General features: G+C 49.8%; 1 protein-coding gene across 2 annotated transcripts; it reads right to left on the reverse strand.

Annotated features, from left to right (window-relative positions):
• Positions 1 to 788: 788 nt before the first annotated feature.
• ZNF142 (zinc finger protein 142) lies at positions 789 to 22,403 on the reverse strand. 2 transcript variants are annotated; one of them, XM_080669405.1, is made up of 9 exons: positions 22,272 to 22,403; positions 18,242 to 18,555; positions 12,385 to 12,984; positions 11,197 to 11,364; positions 9,702 to 10,526; positions 7,543 to 7,720; positions 3,596 to 6,491; positions 2,866 to 2,971; positions 789 to 1,701 (listed from the first exon to the last, which is right to left on the reverse strand). In XM_080669405.1, the coding sequence occupies exons 2-9, from the start codon at positions 18,519 to 18,521 to the stop codon at positions 1,232 to 1,234; spliced, it is 5,523 nt and encodes a 1,840-aa protein (XP_080525531.1). In that variant the 5' UTR covers positions 18,522 to 18,555; positions 22,272 to 22,403; the 3' UTR covers positions 789 to 1,231. The 2 variants fall into 2 exon arrangements, with proteins under 2 accessions (XP_080525531.1, XP_080525532.1); XM_080669406.1 differs by lacking the exon at positions 11,197 to 11,364.
• Between the last annotated feature and the right edge of the window lie 63 nt (positions 22,404 to 22,466).

The raw sequence follows: 22,466 nt of genomic DNA on the forward strand, positions 1-22,466 counted from the left end.
GTATGGCCTGTGAATGATGTTATAAATATCCAAATTGCCCTTGGCAAAAAAAAGGTTCCCCACCCTTGCTCTACAGGTAGACAAAGTGGCTCAGAAATAGGGAGCAGAGCAAGGGCCAAGAGTCTTCAAGAACAGAGAGAAGGCAGACTTGGGCCTGTTTGAGAATCAATCACTCAGTGAAGATGGAAGGAGAAAAGGAGGCAGAGGTCTAAGAGGGTATAGGGCAGATCGAGATGACAGCCTGGAAATGTTAAAATGGACATGGACGAGTCTATAAGCTAGTAAGCATTCTATTAACACTAGAGGCCCAGTGCATGAAAAGGGGGGGGGTCCCTCAGCCCGGCCTGCCCCTTCTCACAGTCCGGGACCCCTCAGGGGCGGGAGGTGACCCGGCGATCAGGGGAAGGCAACGCCCCATCACACCTCTGCTGTTGTCACTGCTGGCAGCGCAAGCCTTGCTGGCCCTGGTTACCTGAGCCTCAGGCGGTCCTGGGCAGCTGGGCAGCTGGGCAGCTGCCATCCGAGGATTGCCTGCACCTCAGGCTGGCCCTGGGTGGCTGAGAGGACTGGGGGACTCTGGAGGCAGGTGCGCAGGGCGGACCTGGCCTTGCTGCATGCCTGCTGCCCTGGTGGGGCTGAGGGGACTGGGCGCTGCCATTTTTGAAGATGTGGCAGTCAATTAGCATATTCCCTCCTTATTGGCTGTGGGTGCTGCCATCTTTGAGGGTGGGGCAATTAGCATGTTCTCTCCTTATTGGCTGTGGGCACCACCATCTTTGTGACAGCGTGAGGGTCAATTAGCATATTCCCTCTTTATTAGATAGGATGCTTTACAGAGCATTAGGCACAACAGCACATGCAGTTCAGTACAATTGTTTTGAGGATGCTAAATGAAAATAGGACTTGACATAGCAAGAAGGAAAGAGAAGAGGAATTGGTGAAACCAGGACCTTATAGTCAGGGACTTTGGTGGAGTGATGATGAAGAAACTAAGACCTCACAGGTTAAAAACACAGTGGTTCTCAACAGAAAATCAATCTGTAGTTCATGTCTCTCTTTTATGTAGCCATCAACATCAAAATACTATAGCCAGAGTCCCAAGAGAGTTCCAGCCAACCTGACATCCTGAAGCCAGCCCTTCCTTACTCTCTGAGCTTCTCAGGCTAGCTCTGGTTCCAGTCTGCACATCTTGGACCACACTTTCTTCTTGCCTGGGAGGTGGGATGGGCTCTCAGCCCTCAGGTCCAGTTGGGGGGGCAGAAAGAGCGGGAGGGGTAGGATCCTCCAGCTGCACATCATGCAGGTGCACTGTGGGGGTGGTGGGGTCTTTGCCCACGCCCTGGTTTGGGTCAGCCTGGTCAGGATGGTGTCTGCGCACATGCTTGACAACCTGGAACTTCTGTTTGGCTTTGTAGCTGCAGAGACGGCAGAAGAAGGGGTGGTGGTCGGTGTGGGTGAGGGCATGATGGCGCAGGCCAGCAGCCCAGCGGAAAGCACGGTGGCACACGTTACACACATACGGCTTGGCCTCGCTGTGCTTGCGGAGGTGGGTGCGCAGCAGGAAGCGTGTCTTGAAGGCCTTGCCACACTGCTCACACATGAAGGCCCGTGCTTCCCGGTGCCTGGTCTCCTGGTGCACACGTAGGGCATCAGCCCGGTTGGTGCAGTACTCACACTCGGGACACTGATATGGCTTCAGTCCTATAGGACATGGCAAAGATAGGTAACAAATCACCATTGAAGGGGATGGAACCCGGTTCAGTGAACCATAAGAGTCACTGTGATCCTGGGACATAAAGAACTCAAGCAGCAAGCTAATACTATATCTTTGGAATATTCCAGTCTTGTCTGACATTTCTGTGCCCTTCTCCCAGCACAGCCCCTGTACACAATGGATACTCAATAAGTGCTAATAACTAACTGGACCTCTAAATAGCCACCTGATAGCAATGAATACTCAGATATGATAGGGTTTCCAAATAGGAAATTCTAACCTCCTTTTGGTCATGGAAGTTGGGGATGCATTTATTTTTATTTTTATTTTTATTTTTTAAAAATATATTTTATTGATTTTAGAGAGGAAGGGAGAGGGAGAGAGAGATAGAAACATCAATAATGAGAGAGAATCATTGATTGGCTGCCTCCTGCACGCCCCCTACTGGGGATCGAGCCTGCAACCTGGGCATGTGCCTTTGACTAGAATTGAACCTGGGACCTTTCAGTCTGCAGGCTGACGCTCTATCCACTGAGCCAAACCAGCTAGGGCTAGGGATGCATTTAAATACAACTCCTTGTTCAATTCAAGAAGTCAAAGAAAATGTTTAAGAGGGATAGAGGTGAAAGAAGCAGCATTCATAAACGCAGAGGGCCTTGAAATGCATCTGCTCAATTCCTTCACCTAAGGAGATCATACCCAATAATCACAGGTATGTCACCATTAACCCTTTTCAGAGAACCTGTAGGTTGTGGACTCCATAACGAAGAGGAAAAAAAGATAAGTTAAAACCTTCCCACTTTCTTCTCTTTACTCATGGTAGTTCTATCAGGTCTATAGGAACCAGGTAGACCTCCCTTAGTCACTCATGTTTGACTTGGGGGGTTCTCAACAGGAGGTGTGTGACCTGGTGCCACAATCACCCAGGGAGCTTTTGAAAAGTACACATACCCAGGCTCTCAGACTCACTTCTCTTCTGATTCTGATAAGTCTTCAGTGGATTGGGAAGCTATTCTAGCCATCTGACCTATCCACCACCCCCAAAGTGAAAACTGATGTGCACCCTGAATCAGTAAGAACCCAATCAGGGAGGTTGGGTGTGCCAGGGAATGGGGGAACCCATTGGGCTTGTCAAAGCCATGCAGACTCACCTGTGTGCTTGGTCATATGGTACTTGAGCTGGTTGACCCACTTGCACTTGTAGCCACAGTCAGGGCACAGATACTTCCGTTCCTCCTTATGGATCCGCATATGGTACTGAAGGAGGGAAGAGCAAAGAATATGCCCAGAAAAATGTGGGTACTCAAGGATAAGGAAATAGGGGAAGGAGGCAGAAAGACTGTTGGCAGACAATCCTGTTCCCTACTCCCATCCTATCTATACTCCCGTTACCAACCAGGTTCCCCAGTCTGGCCACTTTGACACCAACCTAACCCATTGGGCCTACCCCTAGATCCGCCCAGACTATCTGAGCTCTGCCACTTTATTTCTTGCATCTTTGGGTGACCTAATCCCTAATGTCAGCTTAATAATCTGTAAAATAAGAAATAGTAAAAGTAACTATATCTCATCTTTTTTGAAGGTTTAAAATTACATTGCCCAGCATACAGTAAGTGCTCAATAAATGTTAGCTGTTATTATTATCTAGGTTATGCCCAACCTATTACATGCCTTTCTCACACGACTAGCATGTATTATGGAATTTTTTAACAACTCTATGAAGTATTATCCCATTTTTACAGATGAGGAATCTAAGGCTTGGAGAAATTAAGGGAATTGACAAAGGTAACAAAAGTAATATTTGGTAGAGTCAGGATTAGAGAACCCAGGCAATTTAACTCCACAGACTGTACTCCTGGCCCCCTTTGTCCTTGACCTTACCTTGAGGCGAGAGGGGTCAGCACAGGCATAGGGACAGAGATGACAGTGGTAGGGCTTTTCCCCAGTATGAATGCGGCTGTGCCAGGTGATCTTCTGCCGGTTCTTGGTGCTGTAAGTACAATCAGTACACTTGTAGAGCCGGGTGCCCCCATGCCCTTTCACATGGTGATCTAACACCAGCTGATGGCGGCATGTGAAGTCACAAAAGGGGCAGCGCAGAGGGGGCTGGCCAGCATCCCCATCTGAGGCTGCTGCTGAAGTCTCCTCATGCTGTTCCAAGTAGTGTTTCACCAGGCCCATCCGCTCCCGGGCAGCAAAGTCACAGAGCTGGCAGCGGTGGCTGAAATGCTGCTGCCTCCGGTGCTCATCCAGTGCTGGCCGGCTAGGAAAGGCCTGCTGGCAGGTCCCACACTCAAGCCGCGGGTGCTGTTTACAGGTGTGCCCTTGCAGGCTGGCGGGGCTGGAGCATAGGAACCCACAGCGGGAGCAATGCAGGGGGCCATCAGTGGCCTCCACAGGGGAGCCCTGGGCTGGGGGGGTAGGCTCGGGATGCCGGCGCAGAGCATGCTGCTTGAGTGCTGTCTCAGAGCTGAACTGGGCCTCACACTGGGGACAGGCAAAGGCTAGGGTGCCCTGGTGGCAGCTGTTCACATGGCGGGCGATGTCGTGGCGAAGGTAGCCACTATAGTCACAGAATTGGCAGAAGTGAGTGGGTGTTTTGTCGTGTACCCTCAGCCGGTGCAAGCGCAGTTTTGAGTTAGTACCAAATGTCTGAGGACAGGAACTGCAGGGGATGCGGCCAACACCCGTGTGTCGGGACTGGTGAGCCTCCAACCGGTACCGTCTAGTGGTGGAAAAGTCACAGAAAGGGCACTGATGTGGCTTCACTCCCTCGTGCTTGAGCCGTTGGTGCTGCTGCAGGCACCTGCTCTGTTTACAGACAAAGCCACAGTCCCCACACTGAAGAGGGGGGCGGGGGCCACGGGCTGGGGCCACAGTGGGGTGCCTCCGCTTCTGGTGGAGCTTCAGGGCAGCAGCAACAGGAGTGGTGAAGGAACAGAGGCCACAGTGCAACTCTCCAGACTGCTCAAGGGGACAGCCCCTGGTCTGGTGAGTCTTCAGAGCCCGCTCCTGCTGGCAGCTAAAGGGACATGTGGGGCAGGAAAAGCGAGCCCCCTTCTGCTTTGGAACCAGAGCTGGGTCCCCATCACCAGGGCTACACTTTGTACTCCCACTGTTTAGGGGAATAGAGTCCCTAATGCTCGGTGGGGACACAACCGGCTGGGTCTGGGAGGCCCCTCGCTTTCCTGCTCCACTTCGTTCCCCCCGGCAGCCTTCAGCCACATGGGAGGTAATGGAGGAGAGCCGAGAACAAAGGAACACGCATGAGTTGCAGTGAAACTTGCCCTGTTCAAAGTGGAACTTCTCAGGGGCCTCTGGGGATGAGGAGTTTCCTGCAGGAAGTACTGTGGAGCCAGAGAGTATGGCCAGAGACTTCTCTATTTCTTCTGGTTCCCTAGGAAGCTCCGGAGCATCTTTTGTGAGCACTACCTCTACTTCTAATGGTGCAGGTGGGGGCTTCCCACCTTCTGTAGCCTCTGAGGTGTGGGTGCCAGGGGGCAGAGGATGCAGAGGGATAGGTGAATCTGTTCTGGCCAATCCCTTGTTCTTTTTGAGCAAAACAGGGCACTTTTTCAACAGGTGGGTGCTAAGGCCACGCTGTTGCTTGAAATTAGCCCCACACTCAGGGCACAGTAGGGGCTCTTGGCGGCCCTGGCACCCAGTCCTGGAGTGCAGACTCAGGGCCTTCTCCCGCCGGGTAATAAAAGGGCAGTGTGGGCAGCGGAAGGCCTGCCCCTCTCCCTGTATCACTACCATCTGAACCCGCCCCTCCAGTACCAGTGCCTCTGCCTGTTCTTTGTCCTGTCTCCTTAGGGCCTTGAGTAATGACTCTGACTCAGGCAACTGGGGAAGGAGTGCTGTCTCAGTGGGTGGTGTTGCCTTGAAGGTTCCCACCCAGCTGTTAGGGGATTCCTCTGAGGAAGGGGGATTTCTGGGGGGCTCAGGGACTGGCTTTTCCAGAATGGGCTCTTCTTCAGCACCCAAGCCAGAAGTGCCAGCACTTTCAAAGGTAGACAGCTCTGTCAAAGTCCCATCTGGCCCTTCTAGTCTCAGGGGCCCAAATTCCACAGGGGCTGTTTCAGTGATCTCCCCCAGAGGTGGCTCGGCCACAGGTTCCAGCTCTACTCCCAGGGCCTCTAGGTGTAGTGTGCAGCTGCCCTCATCTACCTCCGCTGGACTAGGGCTGCCAACCAGGTCATCCCCTCGGGGAACCTCACTGCCATCCTGTCTCCCGGCACTGGCCTCCTCACTGGCCTCTGGCAGAGTGTGGTCCAAGCTGGGGTCCGCTACAGCCCCAGGGTTGTGGTCCTGCTCCACAGTCTGGGCCGACAGCTGGCCTGAGGACTCTGAGTCTGGTGGTGTAGGGCATTGCCTGGCCTCCTCTGGCTCCTGGCTGGCATAGCGGAGCTGCCAGACCTGGTCCCCGGGCACATAGCCATGGGCCTTGCGCTTGTGGAAGAAGAGGGTGGTGTTGCTGAAGGTGCGGTAGTCACAGAGGGCACAACAGAACTCACGGAGGCGGGTGTGTTTGCAGTTCTCATGGCTCAGCAGGGCCTGCTTGTGGCGGCTCTGGTAGCTGCAGTAGCGACAGGGGTAGAGTGGGGCTGGCTTGCTAGGGTGGTGCTGGGAAGCCATGTGCTTCTGCAGCTCATACTTCCGCTTGCAAGCAAAGGCACACACCTCACACATCAGGGACTTGCCCTGGTGTCTCAGCTTGTGGCTGCTCAGCTGATCAGCCCGGTGGCAGCGATAGGAGCACTGATTGCACTGGTATCTGATGAGGAGGGGTGAAGAGGGCATTGGGGGGAGAGGGGAAGCAAAATCACAACCATAAATCAATCATAACAACTAATTGTCACTACTTACTATGGGGCAGGATCTACACTCAGTATTGTACATATACCGCCTAAGTCAATGTTCTTTTGCACTACCCTATGAAACTGGTATCCATTTTATAAGTGAGGAGACTAAGGCATAGAAGTTATAACTTGCCTGAAGTTACAAAGTGAAGGGCAGAGACAGTCTAGCTTCAGGGTTTTTGTTCTAGCCCCTACTCTATATCGCTCCCTAAAAGGAAGACATGATGAATCAGCAACCCATTGTGGACTTCTAAGGAGCTGACATGCCCATATATCCACAGGGCAGGCTTCTGTGTCTAGTTCCCATTCTCCCATGGAGGCATGAAAGTTAAGGAGAACCAATAAGCAGTACTATAATATTAAAGGAAAACTGTTCCAATCATTTAAAAGTACTTGTTAAGTATTGCTTTTTACAGTTATGACAACTATTTCTTTCTATGCATATAAATCAAGCAACCAAATATCTGTAGCTATGGAAATGTCTGACTAGAAATATTTATATTGGATTCTGAATACAAAATGTCCCTGTGGTGGAAATCTTACTTCTTATGCCTGGTACAGTATAATTCCCAAGTGTACTGTCTACCAGAAAAAAAACTAATAAAAAATGAAATAGAAAAGAAAAAGAAAAAAAAAGAAAGCTAAGGAGAAAGTCCCCGCCAGCTGTGCCCAGAGATCAGAGGGGAAGTGATCAGGTTTGGGGCCATAGTGTAGTCTGCTTTCCCAGGACTGGTCTCTGAGAACTCTCTGGGTCTATACTCCCTTCTCTGAGCCCAGAGATCTCTCGCCACGCAGACTGGGCCACAGGCAGAGGCGAGTTATAGGCAACGGAACTGAGATGATAGGAGCACAGAGGGGCGTTACGAGGATTCTACCCGGGGCCAGAAGAGCATGGGGCCACAGCTGAATTTGAGAGGAGGCTAACTTAGCCTACGGTTCTTGGGATAGGGATGCGTGCGCTCATACCTGAGGTCCCCTAAATGTTTTCGCATGTGCACACTGAGGTAGTGCTTCCACTTGGTGACATAGCCACACTCAGTGCACATGTAATCCTTGGTGTTAGAGTGGGTCAGCATGTGCTTGGATAGGTAGCTCACATCTCGGCACGTGAAGTCGCACAGCTCACACTTGTGAGGTTTCTCGCCTTATGTAGAGGTGGGGGTAAGAAGGGAGAGAACACAGGTCACGCAAAGATCAAGTAAGCAGACAGATCATTTTCCCCAGCAAGTTTGTTTTGATGCCAGGCAGGAGCAAAAGCTTCGCAGCCCTCTCAGAAAACTCCTTCTTGGCTCCAACACCAATGAAGATGGGAAGAAAATGAAGACTGAGTTTTGCAAAACTAGCTTTAAAGTCCCTTCTGATTATACAGCTTAGCACTAATAGCCAACTGCCCCACTTAGCCCAATTCCTTTAAGTTTTGTGGAAGAGAATAATAAAAAAATTAGGCAAAACAACATAGTGGTTAAGGAATCCATGGTGGTTAAGGGGTAATAAAGATATTAATAGTCAACATGTATATAGTGCTCACTCTGTGCCAGACACCTTTCTGAGCACTTTATAAAAATGCCTCCCCTCACTTAATCCTCATAACAGCCCTATGAGGCAGGTGCTATGACTATCCCATATTACAGAGGAACAAGCTGAGGCACAGAGAAATCATAGAGCTATTGAGTATTGGCTCAAATCGCAGCTTACTACTACATGGCTGTGGGCAGGTCATTTAACCTCTCTAAGTCTCAGTTTTCTTGTTTCCAAAAAGAGCGCAACTAAAATACTGATGTCACATGGTTAATATGAAGATTACATGAGATGTCCCAAAGTCTTCAGTGGCATCTAGTAGGAACTTGAGGGCAAACTGTCCCTGGAGTTGGTCAGGACGTGACACTAAAAAGCTGGGGGCCGTGTTTCTTCAGGACCCTTCCTTATTATCCCTGCCCACCCACTCAGCCCCTTTCCATATTGCGAAAGGCAAGCAACACTGTGTTCTGTTACTAGCTGTTATGATTCTGAAACAGGCCATTTCAATTTTTAGAGTTTCTCATCTTTATCTGCCTTCTTTACAAGATTCTTATTATGGATTGAATGAGATAATATATATATATATATATTATAAAATGACAACTATTTCTTTCTATGCATATAAATCAAGCAACCAAATATCTGTAGCTATGGAAATGTCTGACTAGAAATATTTATATTGGGTTCTGAATACAAAATGTCCCTGTGGTAGAAATCTTACTTCTTATGCCTGGTACAGTATAATTCCCAAGTGTACTGTCTACCAGAAAAAAACTAATAAAAAATGAAATAGAAAAGAAAAAGAAAAAAAAAGAATATATATATATATATATATATATATATATATATATATATGAATGCTATACACTATAAAGCACTATATATTTATAAGGTTTCAGAAAAGGCCTCATAAAAATGAGATTTTGTGACTAAACCAGGTATCAATGGGAACAACAATGGCCTTGTCCTGAGCTGCCTAAAAACTGTCCTCTCAAACTAAACAGTCTTCAATGGGATTTTTAAATGTCTTATCAATCCACTATACTTACACAGAGATCACAAAGGTGATGTCGCTGTAGCAGGAAGCCTGGTTTAGTTGTCACTCAAAGCATCAGTAATGCTGGTTACCAATTAAAAATCTGACCTGAAATATCTGCAACTTCCAAGTCACCAAATGGGCCCGTGTTTCAGTGTCACAGCTGCCAAAGCTATAACGTGTATGGACGGCTCAGACCCCTTGCCCCATCTCACAGCACATCTCAAAACTTGAATAGCAAAGGAAGGTTATCTGTCCTGATCTGAGTTTCTTCATTTTAAGAGGCTGAGTGTTGACCCACTCAAGGCTGACTAGGGGTGGGCTGAACTGGGCAGGGCCTTATGGGTAAAACACAACAGCACAGGTTCTGAATCAGACTGCTTGGATTCAAATCCTAGCCTGACCACTTTTCTAGCTAAGTAACACTCAGCTTAAGGCTCATAAATTCCAAAAACCAGATTTATCTCTAGGAATACTAGGTCAGATGAGAACGAATGCAAAGCCCTTCATGTGTGGTGGTGCCATCATCACCACCACTATTATACTACTGTAAGGAAGGAAGTCATCTCACCTGTATGCAGCAGCATGTGGCGGATGAGCACTCTCTTGTGGGCAGTGGCAAAGCTGCATTCGGGGCACTGATGGATCTTCTCATGAGCATGCATCTTGCCCACATGATCCTGATAGGCCACCGGGTTGAAGGTGGCAAACGGACAGAAGGAGCAGCGCAGCTCCTCACTGCCAGGGTGGCCCTGCTTCTTGTGTTTGCGGAACAGGTGCTTGTTGGAGCAGGCGAAGTCACAGTGGGGGCAGTGGAAGGCATAGTGGCTCTTGTGGTGGGCCTCCATGGCTTCAGCTGTGGCGAAGAGCATGGGACATGAGTGGTGGCGGCACTCCACAGCTCGCACGCCATGGGTCTCCTTCAGGTGCTTCATGAAGGCCTTGCGGTCAGGTGCTGCATAGCTGCAGCCCTCCTGAAAGCAGCCAAGGGGCAGTGGCTCCGTTGCTGCTGCGGCTGTGTGGCTCTTGAGGTGCTCCTTAAGGGCCTGGCTGAGGCGGAATTCCTCCCGGCAGACAGGACAGGCATAGGTGTCTGAGTAGAAGTTGGAAATATCCTCGTGCATGCTGGCCATGTGGCGGTTGAGTGCGTTCCTCTCCACTGCACTGTAGTTGCACAGTGGGCAGCAGTGGGCCTTCTGGCCCAGCTCCCGCAGCAGATGGGTCTTGAGCTTGCTCTTACTGGTGAAGAACTTCTGGCAGTTGGAGCACTGGAGGCTGGGGTCTGGGAAATGGAGATGTAGGTGCTCTACCAGATGGGTCCGCTTCTTAAAGCAGCGCTTGCATTCCGGACACATGTGGGTCTTGAAGAGAGACTCGGTGCCAGGAGTGACATCCCCTGAGACAAGGAGAGGAAGAGAGGGTTGAGAACGAGATTCTTCGCTAGGCCTGGAGCTGGCCAGATAATGGGAGATCCACAATTTGCCCAGAAACAGTGTGTGGCTTTTCCCTTCCTCTTTAGGAAACCAAACAATAGCATCTCAAATACTGTGGCCTCAAAGAAGAGACAAGAAATGCAAGTATTTAGATAAACAAAATCACAAGAACTTCTCAGATCTTGCTGTGACCTGTTGGAAGTGCTTTGCCCAGCCACCCACTCACTATTCCTGAGCCTCTATTTAGAGTTGCTCAAAAGAACAATCTGGATAGAGCTTTCTTGTTCTTCCTGCCCAGGTTCATGGGGGCAGGCAGAAGGATCAGCAGAGTTGGTTGGAAGGAAAATAACTCTATACGGAATGAGCAGAAGAGAAGAAGGTAAAGTATTCCAACTTCCAAACATGGGCTCCTGAGTTCTAGGTTATGGGGAGCTGGTAATAATCAAATTTTTCCTATATACCTGAGAGTAAACATTTGTCACCTTCCCACTAGACATGCCAAAGTGGACTGTTAAGAATGAAAGCATTTGAATCAAAGCTCAGAAAAACAAACCCTAGAGCCTTTCAATGCCAGGCTCCCCACAATCTATTCCTCCCTACCACCAAGAAGTTCAAACCTAATCATAGCCTTACTTTCCAATTGCTGAGCCCCCTGGCCTTTCTCCAGGGCTTTCTGGGAGTCCTTCAGGGTGCCACTCTCTTCCTCTTCCTCTATGTTCTCCTCTTCAGCTGACTCCTGCCTGGGCAAGGGTGTACCTGCTTCCTCTGAAGACTGTCCTTCTCCTGGGGGCAGTTGGGGAGCTGGAGACACATAAAATTTGATGAAATCTACAGGGGCCAATGACAGCACTGACTGCTTGTACTTCTCCTCTTACTGGCTGACAGAATCACCCCTACCCCATTTAGCATAGGGAATCTTGGGTTTCTATAGGAAGACCAGAAGTGAAGCCATCAGTAATGCTCCAGTCCAAAGTAAACCACTCCTCAGATAACACCATCTTCAGACCCCTTGAAGGTAAGAGCTTTGAGGTCACTGGAGTTGGGGTAGGGGACTGAGAGGTAGAGAATGGGTGGACTGCACTTCCCTGGCTGAGGTCCCAGGGCTAAAGGCTGCTGGCTCAGTGCAGGTGAACATACCCTGACCTCTAAACTGTTCTACTAAGAAACCCAACTCAGCAATTCAGGTCACACCCTGTTCCCTCAAATCTATCCCTTCTATTCTTCAATAGAGGCAGCTTCCTTGGTAAGGCAAAGACCTACAACTATTTTCCAGGGGGGTGGGGGGAGAAAGAATCTTCTCTTTGGGAGCAGAGCACAAATGAGTCTTAGCAAGCCAAATTCTCTCAGAATCCTGACCTCTCCTGGCCTGATTTCTATATTTCCTGATGCTCCTCTACTCAACCAATGCCCCTTTTTTTTTGACACCAAGAGGAGTCTGAATCAGTGAAGCACCACCCTCCTTGAAAGTTTCTCCTACCTAATCCCATTTGCTCTTAAATGGCATCAAAAGGCATTCTACCAGAGGCTATGGGCATTTTAGCTTTTGCTCTCAGAAAGTTTTAAAATGGATCAGAAGAGAATGTTGGTTAAGTAACTTCAAGGCCACAGTATAGCTGAAGCCAAATTTTACTCAGTGTCATAGACATTTCTCTGTATCCCATATATTCTGACTGGTCCAAGCTTTCTGGATGCCTTCTCATGTTAGTCAGTTCTATCTTTCTGAGTCACTTACTCTGGATTCTCTTGTATCAGACATATATCCATGGCACTAGATACACCTGCCTCTCCAGATGGCATACTGCTAGGTCCCTGGCTTCATACCTGGCAGCAGCTCCTTGGATGAAAGATCCTTAACGGCCGATAGTTCTCCCTGTGTCCTGGCCCCATGGCTGCGTTGATGCTGCCGGAAGAGTTTGACGTTGGAGCCCATGAAGCTGCAATGGTTGCAGTGGAAAGGGTAATGGGCCTGTTGGTGCAGCTCCATGCCCTGCTGGCTCCCAAAGAGCAGGGGGCAGCCCCGGAAAGAACAGGGCACAGGAAGCACTCTGTGGGTCTGTCTCAGGTGGTGCTGCAGACCCTTACGATCATCAGCAGAGAACACACAGCCAGACTCTGGGCAGGAGAAGGTGTTGGGAGGGCCCCGGTGAATTTTGAAGTGGCTCTTCAGGGCCTGGGGTTGGGTAAACTCCTTTTTACACACAGGGCATGGCAGGGGATTATTGGAGGGGCTCTGGCCTTGCACAGGGCCAGGGAGAGTGATGTTGCTGAGGGATAGCTCTACAGAGCACGGGGGGTTAGTGAGGCTCTGCACAGGCTGTATAAGGGTCTCAGTGCACTGGTGCAGGGCCAGCAGAGTGGGCTCTGCGAAGCTCTGCTCACAGCGCTCACAGAAGTACACTTCCACCACCTTTACCAGGACACCTGCAGGCAGAGGACCAACAGAGAAAGGCACAGAATCAGATAGAATGAGCCTCATAGGAATTAGTTACCAGCAGAAAATATAGGTGAATCTTTTTAAAAATATATATATTTTATTGATTTTTTACAGAGAGGAAGGGAGAGGGATAGAGAGTTAGAAACATTGATCAGCTGCCTCCTGCACACCCCCTATTGGGGATGTGCCCGCAACCAAGGTACATGCCCTTGACTGGAATCAAATCTGGGACCCTTCAGTCCGCAGGCTGATGCTCTATCCACTGAGCCAAACCGATTAGGGTGGTGAATCTTTTAATAATCATGGAATGGAGGTGGAGTTTAAGACTGGTTCTGTACCTGGACTGTAAGCTCTATGAGGGCAGGGACATGGGTTGTATTCCTAATATCTAGCACAATACTTGGCACAAAGTAGGCACTTAATAAAATATTAGGCTCTGGCCAGTGTTTATCAGTGGTTAGAGCACTGGCCTGCTCACCGAAGGGTCACGGGTTCAATTCCTGGTCGAGGATGTGTACCTGGGTTTGCAGGTTCACTCCCCGCCACCAGTCAGGCTGTGTGCAGTAGACAACCAGTCAATGCGTCTCTCCCACATCAATGTTTCTCTCCCTCTCCCCTCCCTCCCTCCCTTCCAATGCAATGAAAAGAATATCCTCTGGTGAGGATTAACAACAACAAAATTAGAAACTTCCAAAAACAAGAAAATTACAATATGGAGATAATATCTGCAATATAAATGACAAAGTATTACTTTCATATTCTGTAAAGAGATTTTCCTAAGCATGGTAATTCATAAAATGGAGAACATCCTATTGAACAAAGCCAAATCATGTTCATAATAACCACTGCCATTTCTTAAGCAGTGGGCAGGGCCTTGATAAAGAAAGGCTTAGGAAATACTCTCTTGGTCCTCCAACTGCCCAATAAGCAGAGGGACCTGGGATTCTGCAAGGTTAATGCCACCATATTTGTTAACGTTGGAGCCATGACTCAAGCCCAGGTTTGCCTCACATATATTCTGGTGATCATTTTTCTCTTTATTATATTTTTGTTGAAATAAAAATTTAGTGCAACAATTTAAATGATACAGAGATATATATATTTTTAAAACCCACCTCACACAGTTTGGTCTATATCCTTTCAGGTCTTTTTGGGTCATTTTTCTGCAATTTGATTATTTTTTCCTTTGCTATATATCAAAGATATTTTTCTCTATGAGTACATTTAGATCTACCTCTTATTTTTTGTCCAGTTCATAAAGCTTCAGAGCATAGATAAATCAAAACGAGATTTTGCCCTCACTGATGAACGTTTAGGTTGTTTCCAACCATTACAAATATAGCTAGCCTACACATCCTTATCCCTGTATCCTTGTATGCCTGTGTGGGTCTTTCTATAGGATAGATCCTGACAAGTGGAATTACTGAGTCAGAGTACACATATTTTAAATTTTGTTATGCAGATAAGTTGACCTTCAAAAGATTAGCTAATTTATACTTTCCATAAGCTATAAAAATGTCTGTCTTCCCCACAGCCTCACCAACACTAGGTATTATAAAAATGTTGAACTTTTGCCAAAGTCGAGAAACAAAAATGGCATCTCACAGTTATTATTTTTTTTAAATAAATCTTTATTCAGATTATTACAATTATTTCTCCTTTTTTCCCCCATAGCTCCCCTCCACCCATTTCCCACCCCACCTTCTGCCCTTACCTACCCCCCACTGTCCTCATCCATAGGTGTATGATTTTTGTCCAGTCTCTTCATGAACCCCCCATACCCCTTTCCCCCTGAGAATTATCAGTCCACTCCCTTTCTATGCCCCTGATTCTATTATATTCACCAGATTATTCTGTTCCTCAGGTTTTTAATTCACTTGATTTTTAGGTTCACTTGTTGATAGATATGTATTTGTTGTTCATAATTTTTATCTTTCCTTTTTTCTTCTTCTTCTTCTTTAAGAATACCTTTCAGCATTTCATATAATACTGGTTTGGTGGTGATGAACTCCTTTAGCTTTTTCTTGTCTGTGAAACTCTTTATCTGCCCTTCAATTCTGAATGATAGCTTTGCTGGGTAGAGTAATCTTGGTTGTAGGTTCTTGCTATTCATCACATTGAAAATTTCTTGCCACTCCCGTCTGGCCTGCATAGTTTCTGTTGAGAAGTCAGCTGACAGTCGTATGGGTGCTCCCTTGTAGGTAACTAACTGTTTTTCTCTTGCTGCTTTTAATATTCTCTCTTTGTCTTTTGCTCTTGGCATTTTAATTATGATGTGTCTTGGTGTAGTCCTCTTTGGATTCCTTTTGTTTGGGGTTCTGTGGGCTTCCTGGACTTGTAAGTCTATTTCTTTCACCAGGTGGGGGAAGTTTTCGGTCATTATTTCTTCAAATAGGTTTTCAGTATCTTGCTCTCTCTCTTCTTCTGGCACCCCCATAATTCGGATGTTGGTACGCTTGAAGTTGTCCCAGAGTCTTCTTACATTATCTTCAACTTTTTGGATTTTTTTTTTTTGCTTTTTGCTTTTTCGGTTGAGTGTTTTTTGCTTCTTTGTATTTCAATTCTTTGACTTGATTTTTGTGTTCCTCTTGTCTGTTTTTGGGTCTCTGTATAATATTTTTTATTTCAGTCAGTGTATGTTTAATTTCTAGTTGGTCCTTTTTCATCTCTTCGAGGGTCTCGTTATATTTATTGGCCTTTTCTAGGATATTCTTAAAAAGCCTTATAACCGTGGTTTTGAATTCTATATCCAGTCGTTTGTTTTCCTCCATTTCTTTCGTTTGTGATCTGATTCTTAGACGCCGCATTTTCACTGCTTCCCTGAGTTGGTAGATTTGTGTGCTAGGTTTCCAATTCGGCCCAGTGGGTCTGCCTCCCCAGTTAACCTGAGGTGGACACTCTTGGTGCACCCCTTTGTGGACTGTGTGCACACCCTTGTTGTAATTAAGTCTTTATTGTTGTTGGTATCACTGGGAAGAATTGACCTCCAGGCCAGTTGGCTGTAAGGATCAGCTGTGTCTATGCTGGGAGAAGTTCGGTGCTGGAGACAGCCTTATAGGATTAGACTTGCCAAATTGCAATAGCCTCTGTGCTCAGCTTGGATGGGGTGGAGTCTCAATCTTGGCTTCCTGTAAGCCTTGCCCTTGCGCGCACGTGTGTGCCTTCAGTCCTCTGCCTTCCCGGCTCCTGATTCTCTGCCCCAGAGTCCAGACTCCCCCACAAGAGCGTGGGTCCCCAGGGGCTCGCCTGGAACTGGGGTTCACTGCAGTCAGAACTGGGGCTCACTTCAGTCAGAACTGGGGTTCAGTGCCGTCAGGAGCCTCTGACTCCCTTCCGCTAGGGAAAGCCTGTGGCAACCTCCGCAGCCTTTGTGCGCACTGGCGCGCGCGGACTTTCAGTCCTCCGCCTTCCCCGGCTCCTGAGTCTCCGCCCGAGAGTCCAGACTCCCCCCACACGAGCGTGGGTCTCCAGGGGCTCACCTGGAACTGGAGTTCACTTCAGTCAGAACTGGGGCTCAGTGCAGTCAGGAGCGTCTCACTCCCTTCCACTAGGGAAAGCCTGTGGCAACCTCTGCAGCCTCTGTGCGCACTGGCGCGCGCGGACTTTCAGTCCTCCGCCTTCCCCGGCTCCTGAGTCTCTGCCCGAGAGTCCAGACTCCCCCCACAAGAGCGTGGGTCCCCAGGGGCTCGCCTGGAACTGGGGTTCACTGCAGTCAGAACTGGGGCTCACTTTAGTCAGAACTGGGGTTCAGTGCCGTCAGGAGCCTCTGACTCCCTTCTGCTAGGGAAAGCCTGTGGCAACCTCCGCAGCCTTTGTGTGCACCGGCGCGAGCGGACTTTCAGTCCTCCGCCTTCCCCGGCTCCCGAGTCTCCGCCTGAGAGTCCAGACTCCCCCCACAAGAGCGTGGGTCCCCAGGGGCTCGCCCGGAACTGGGGTTCAGTGCAGTCAGAACTGGGGTTCAGTGCGGTCGGGGGCTCCCTTCCCCCTTCCGCCAGAGAAAGTCAGCCAGGCTCTCAGCCGCCCTTCCTCTCTGCGCGCACAAAGACCCTTTGCCGTACCTCCAATTCTCTGTGAGCTTTTCTCTATCCTTCTAGTTGTAGAATTTTCACTCAGTCAGCTTTCCTGCGGTTCTGGATGGTGTCCGTTCTGTCTTTTACTTGTAGTTTTGAAATTGTTGTGCGAGGCAGCAGTTTAGGTGTTTACCTATGCCGCCATCTTGGTTTCTCCCTCACAGTTATTTTTAACTGGAATTTATTTTTGTATTAGTGAGATTAAGCATCTTTATGGTTATTGACTATTTTAAGGATATTAACTTTCTCATACATTGCAAATGTTTTTCCCAGGTTTGTTTTTTATTTATTATTTCTTTCACCACATAGAAGTTTAGAAATATTACATGACCAAATTAGCTAATCTTTCCCAGAATTTTTTATACCTATCAAAGGAAGTTGTGACAAATGTAGATGGAGGATGGCAGTTAAAAAACAGGGAAGGTGCCCTGGCTAATCTGGCCCAGTGGATAGAGCACTGGCCTGCGGACTGAAGGGTCCCGAGTTCGATTGGTCAAGGGCACATGCCCAGGTTGCAGGTTTGATCACCAGTAGGGAGTGTGCAGGAGACAGCCGATCAATTATTCTCTTTCACCATTGATGTTTCTATCTCTCTTTCCCTCTCCCTTCCTCTCTGAAATCAATAAAAATATATTTAAAAAAACAAAACAGGGAAGTTACTTAAAAAGTTGTAGCTGTGGGAAGAATAAAGGGGAGAATCTTTCTTCCAGCCTAAGTGTAAATGCTCAACTCTCAACTACATGACTTTGATGAGTTAAGTATGTTATACACAAGAAACAGGCGGTGGGAAATACCATATTACCTCTGGGAAGCCCTGCCAAGCCTGGGTGGTGGAGAGAGACTGGGACTTTTGCCTAATCCCTGGCTGCAGTTCCTGGGAAAGAATCCCCAAGGACTATTGGGCAGAGGTATCAGAAAGGTCTTCACTTCTGGATTATTGCCTAGCATACATGACGCCCTTGCAGGGAAAGACTGCCAAGAGCTTGGTACAAGGTTGTGCACCACCTTGCCAGCCTTCAATCAACATTTACCAGCTCCAAATCAAATTACATCTCTCAGTATAAAAATAGGATGCTATCTTGTGTTCTCATCCTACTTATACGAGGATCAAAAATAGCACAGACAAAACTTAGGGCTGTTTGTCCCACTGGCCTGCTAGCAACTGTGTTCATACCTGGGGTCTCTCCAGGAGCACCTGAGGACAGGTTACCAGCTACTGCTTCTACAATGATCTCCATGTTCCCTGTGTCCTCTTCAGTTGTTGTGGCCTCTACCAGCAGGCAGCCTGGATCAGCAGGCAAAGGTGTGGGGTTCCCAGAAGTACAGGGGCTCTGGACGGGCTCCAGGATTCCAGGGTTAGAGAGAGGTGGGGGGATCAGCAATAAGTCAGAGCAGAGTCCATCCATCTCTGCAGTGCTGTTGGCTGGCTGTGAATCCAACATAGGGTCTGTCATCACCACCAACTTGTGTGCTGTGGTCTCTTAAGTGCTGATAAACCAACAAGAAGAGAAACCAAACAAAATATAGTTAGATCTCTCTTTCTTCCCAGTTAGTATGGGTACACAACCTAGTGCCTGCCCACTTAGGCATTTCCTTGCATGGCAGCATGCCACAATTGGTTAACCTAGAAGTTTTCTTTTTATTTATTTACTAGAGGCCCGGTGTATGAAATTTGTGCATGGGGGTGTGTGTCCCTCAGCCCAGCCTGCACCCTCTCCAATCTGGGACCCCTCGAGGGATGTCCAACTGCCCGTTTAGGCCCGATCCCAGTAGGCCATCCTACTGGGATCGGGCCTAAACGGGCAGTCGGACATCCCTCTCACAATCCAGGACTGCTGGCTCCCAACTGCTCGCCTGCCTGCCTTCTTGATTGCCCCTAACCGCTTTTGCCTGCCAGCCTGATCACCCCCTAACCACTCCCCTGCCAGCCTGATTGATGCCTAATTGCTCCCCTGCCAGCCTGATTGCCCCCAACTGCCCTCCCCTGCAGGCCTGGTCCCCCCAACTGCTCTCCCCTGCAGGCCTGGGTCCCCCCCAACTGCCCTTCCCTGCAGACCTGGTCGCCCCCAACTTCCCTCCTGTGCCAGCCTGGTCACCCCTAACTGCCCTCCCCTGCAGGCTTGATCGCCCACAACTGCCCTCCCTTGCAGGCCTGGTCCCTCCCAACTGCCCTCCCCTGCTGGCCATCTCGTGCAGCCATCTTGTGTTCACATGGGGGCAGCCATCTTGTGTTGGAGTGACAGTCAATTTGCATATTACTCTTATTAGATAGGATTTATTTTTAAAATATATTTTTATTGATTTCAGAGAGGAAGGAAGAGGGAGATACAAACATCAATGATGAGAGAGAATCATTGATTAGCTGCCTCCTACACGCCCCCTACTGGGGATTGAGCCCGAAACCTGGCATGTGCACTTGACTGGATTCAAACCCGGGACCCTTCAGTTCACAGGCTCTATCCACTGAGCCAAACTGGCTAGGGCTAGAAGTTTCCTTTTTGTAACAATACCTAGAACAAAAAGTATAAAAATTATAATAAGGGCCAATATTAGGAGACAACAAGCACATTTTGGCCAGTATTCTAAAGACTGCAGATTATGTTTTTTGGAGCTAAGTGACCTTGGTCAAATCATTAAGTGACTTGGGTCTGTTTTCTTATCTGCAACAAAATTGGGTGGGGTCAAGGGATCTCAGAGGTAACTTTCCCCTTTAACATTTTATGACCTCACTATTCCTTAGCATGGGTGTATGGCTCTTCCTTCATGGTCTGGCCCCTGCTGACTTCTCCAGACTCATCTTCCACTTCTACCCTCAACAGATCTCTGAACCCATCATACCAATGATTTGCCATTCCCCAGACTCACCACATTCTCTTTTGCTTCTATACTGTCACACATGCAGGTGTCTGTCTCTGTCTTTCTCCTTCATGGACCTTCTCCATCTTTCTTGTCTGGTTAACCAACTCCTAACTATTCTATCCTATCTAATAAAAGAGTAATATGCAAATCGACTGTCACTCCAACACACAAGATGGCCGCCCCCATGTGGACACAAGATGGCCGCCACAAGATGGCCAGCAGGGGAGGGCAGTTGTGGGCGATCAGGCCAGCAGGGGAGGGACCAGGCCTGCAGGGGAGGGCAGTTAGGGTGACCGGGCTGGCAGAGAAGGGCAGTTCGGGGTGACCGGGCTGGCAGAGGGCAGTTGTGGGGGACCAGATCTGCAGGGAAGGGCAGTTGGGGGGGACCAGGCCTGCAAGGGAGAGCAGTTGGGGGGACCCAGGCCTGCAGGGGAGGGCAGTTGGGGGGACCAGGCCTGCAGGGGAGGTTAGTTGGGGGACCCAGGCCTGCAGGGGAGGGCAGTTAGGGGGGACCCAAGCCTGCAGGGGAGGGCAGTTAGGGGCAATCGAGCCGGCAGGGGAGAAGTTAGGCGTCGACCAGGCTGGCAGGGGAGTAGTTAGGGGGTGATCAGGCTGGCAGACAGAAGCGGTTAGGGGCAGTTAGGCAGGCGGGCAGGCAGGCGAGCAGTTGGGAGCCAGCAGTCCTGGATTGTGAGAGGGATGTCCAACTACCCGTTTAGGCCCGATCTCACCGGGATCTGGCCTAAACAGGCAGTCGGACATCCCTCAAAGGGTCCCAGATTGGAGAGGGTGCAGGCTGGGCTGAGGGACACCCCTTCCCCCCTGCACAAATTTTGTGCACCAGGCCTCTAGTATATAATAAAAGCCTAATATGCAAATTGTCCCCTAGACCATGAGTTCAACCAGAGATTGACCACTTGCTATGTCGTGTGATGACCACCAGGGGGCGGCACGGAACATGGTGGGAGTCCGCGACATGGCACTGGCAGTGGGCAGCAGTGGAGGTGCTGCTGCCCCGATGGGCCCTGATGAGAGTGGGACTGCGGCGGGATGGTGGAGCAGGTGAGTGGGCAATGCCAGGCCAAGATGAGGGCGAGAGGGGGCCTAATCACCCTGCTGATTGTCCTTAGACAGTAACCAGCAGCTGCAGCAGGGGGTGGGGCTGCCACCCGGCTCCCAGGCACTGAGGGAGCCAGTCAACGGGCTGGGATGGGGAACTGGGGGTGGCAGTGACCAATCTCCCGTGGCACCTGGGCAGGGGGCAGGGGGTGGGGGTGCTGCGACCTCTCACCGGCTACCTGGGGACAGAGGTGCAGTGAGAATGCGGGGTGTCCACCGAGCTCACTCTCACTCCCCCAGCTACCCTTCCCCAGGACACCAGGGCTCACACGCCAGGGAAACCCCTGAGCTCAGGTGCTGGGCACCCGCAAGGAGCCCACCCCGCACCTGCATGGCCTCTTCCAGGTGGGGCTGGTCAGACTCCTGGTGGGTTGGCACAGGAGCCAGTCTGAGAGGCAAGCCAGGAGAGAGCGCGCTGCCTGCCCGGCTTCCGTGCAGCGCCACTGGGCAGCCCAGAGACCCACGTTGCACCCTGGCCTGTAGCGTCCAGCTGTGCTCACTGCATCTCACATGAAGCCTCGGGCAGAGGGGTTGTGCGGGGTCCTGGGGGCCCAGGTGCTGCCCAGGGCCCAGAGGTCAGCTGGGACCTGCCCTTCCACATCAGACGCTTGCACTTTGATCGCTGGCCAGGCCTAGGGACTGCACCTGTGCATAAATTTCGTGCACCGGACCTCTAGTTCTGTAATAATATACACATATATCACTTCCATTATGAAGGCTTCCTGACAGATTCAGGCAGAGAGAAGGCCTCGGGAATGAATGAAACCTGGCTTAGGTACTAAAGCACCCAGTTTCCACCTGCCTGTGGGCTGATTCACTGCGTGGATTTGGGCAGATATAGTGACCTCCCTTCTCTGGGCCTCAGCTTATATGTGAAGTGGAGGCAATGACAGTGTCCACATCGTTGGGCTGGAACAGAAATCACAAGAGCCAGGGAATGGGAAAGCTGACTTGTAATCTGCAAGGCTAGGGACGTAGAATCATCATGATTATGGTCCTGAGGAGAGGTAGCGGGTAACCGGTCGAGGTTCAGAGCAGTGACGCGAGTGAGGCACCGGGGCAGCTATGTGATGCTCCGGGGCCCCGCTCGTCGCCGTGCTCATCACCTCCTCCCGAGGGTTCTCACCTCCCAGGCCCACCCTCATCCTGGAGCACGAGAAACTTTTGCGTCCAGCCCACTCCACCCGGACTCCCTACTAGTTCCCGCCCCGCAGCCACTCACGTACCTCCTGGCCAGGGCCGGCGGGAGCCGCATCTCTATGGTCAACCAGAAGCTGGAGTCGCCTCCAGGGATACCCTTTCTCCGACCGCCTCCGGCCCAGAGGAACTCTAGGGCTTCGGGCATACGGAGGCCACTCTCTCTTCCCTTTTGGCGGTGGGAGGAATACTCTATGGTTTTCTCTATCGTCCCCGCTCCCGCC

Source organism: Plecotus auritus, assembly GCF_963455305.1.
Source record: "Plecotus auritus genome assembly, chromosome: 5".
In the NCBI taxonomy this organism is placed as follows: domain Eukaryota; kingdom Metazoa; phylum Chordata; class Mammalia; order Chiroptera; family Vespertilionidae; genus Plecotus; species Plecotus auritus.

What these genes read in the sequence shown, in the direction of transcription:
- ZNF142 (XM_080669405.1), bottom strand. Translation starts at nt 18,521, where the DNA reads ATGACAGACCCTATGTTGGATTCACAGCCAGCCAACAGCACTGCAGAG. An exon ending in TGCTCCTGGAGAGACCCCAG is followed by an intron (nt 12,985 to 18,241) that starts GTATGAACACAG and finishes CTCTGCCTGCAG; the next exon opens with GTGTCCTGGTAAAGGTGGTG. An exon ending in CCACATGCTGCTGCATACAG is followed by an intron (nt 7,721 to 9,701) that starts GTGAGATGACTT and finishes CCTCTACATAAG; the next exon opens with GCGAGAAACCTCACAAGTGT.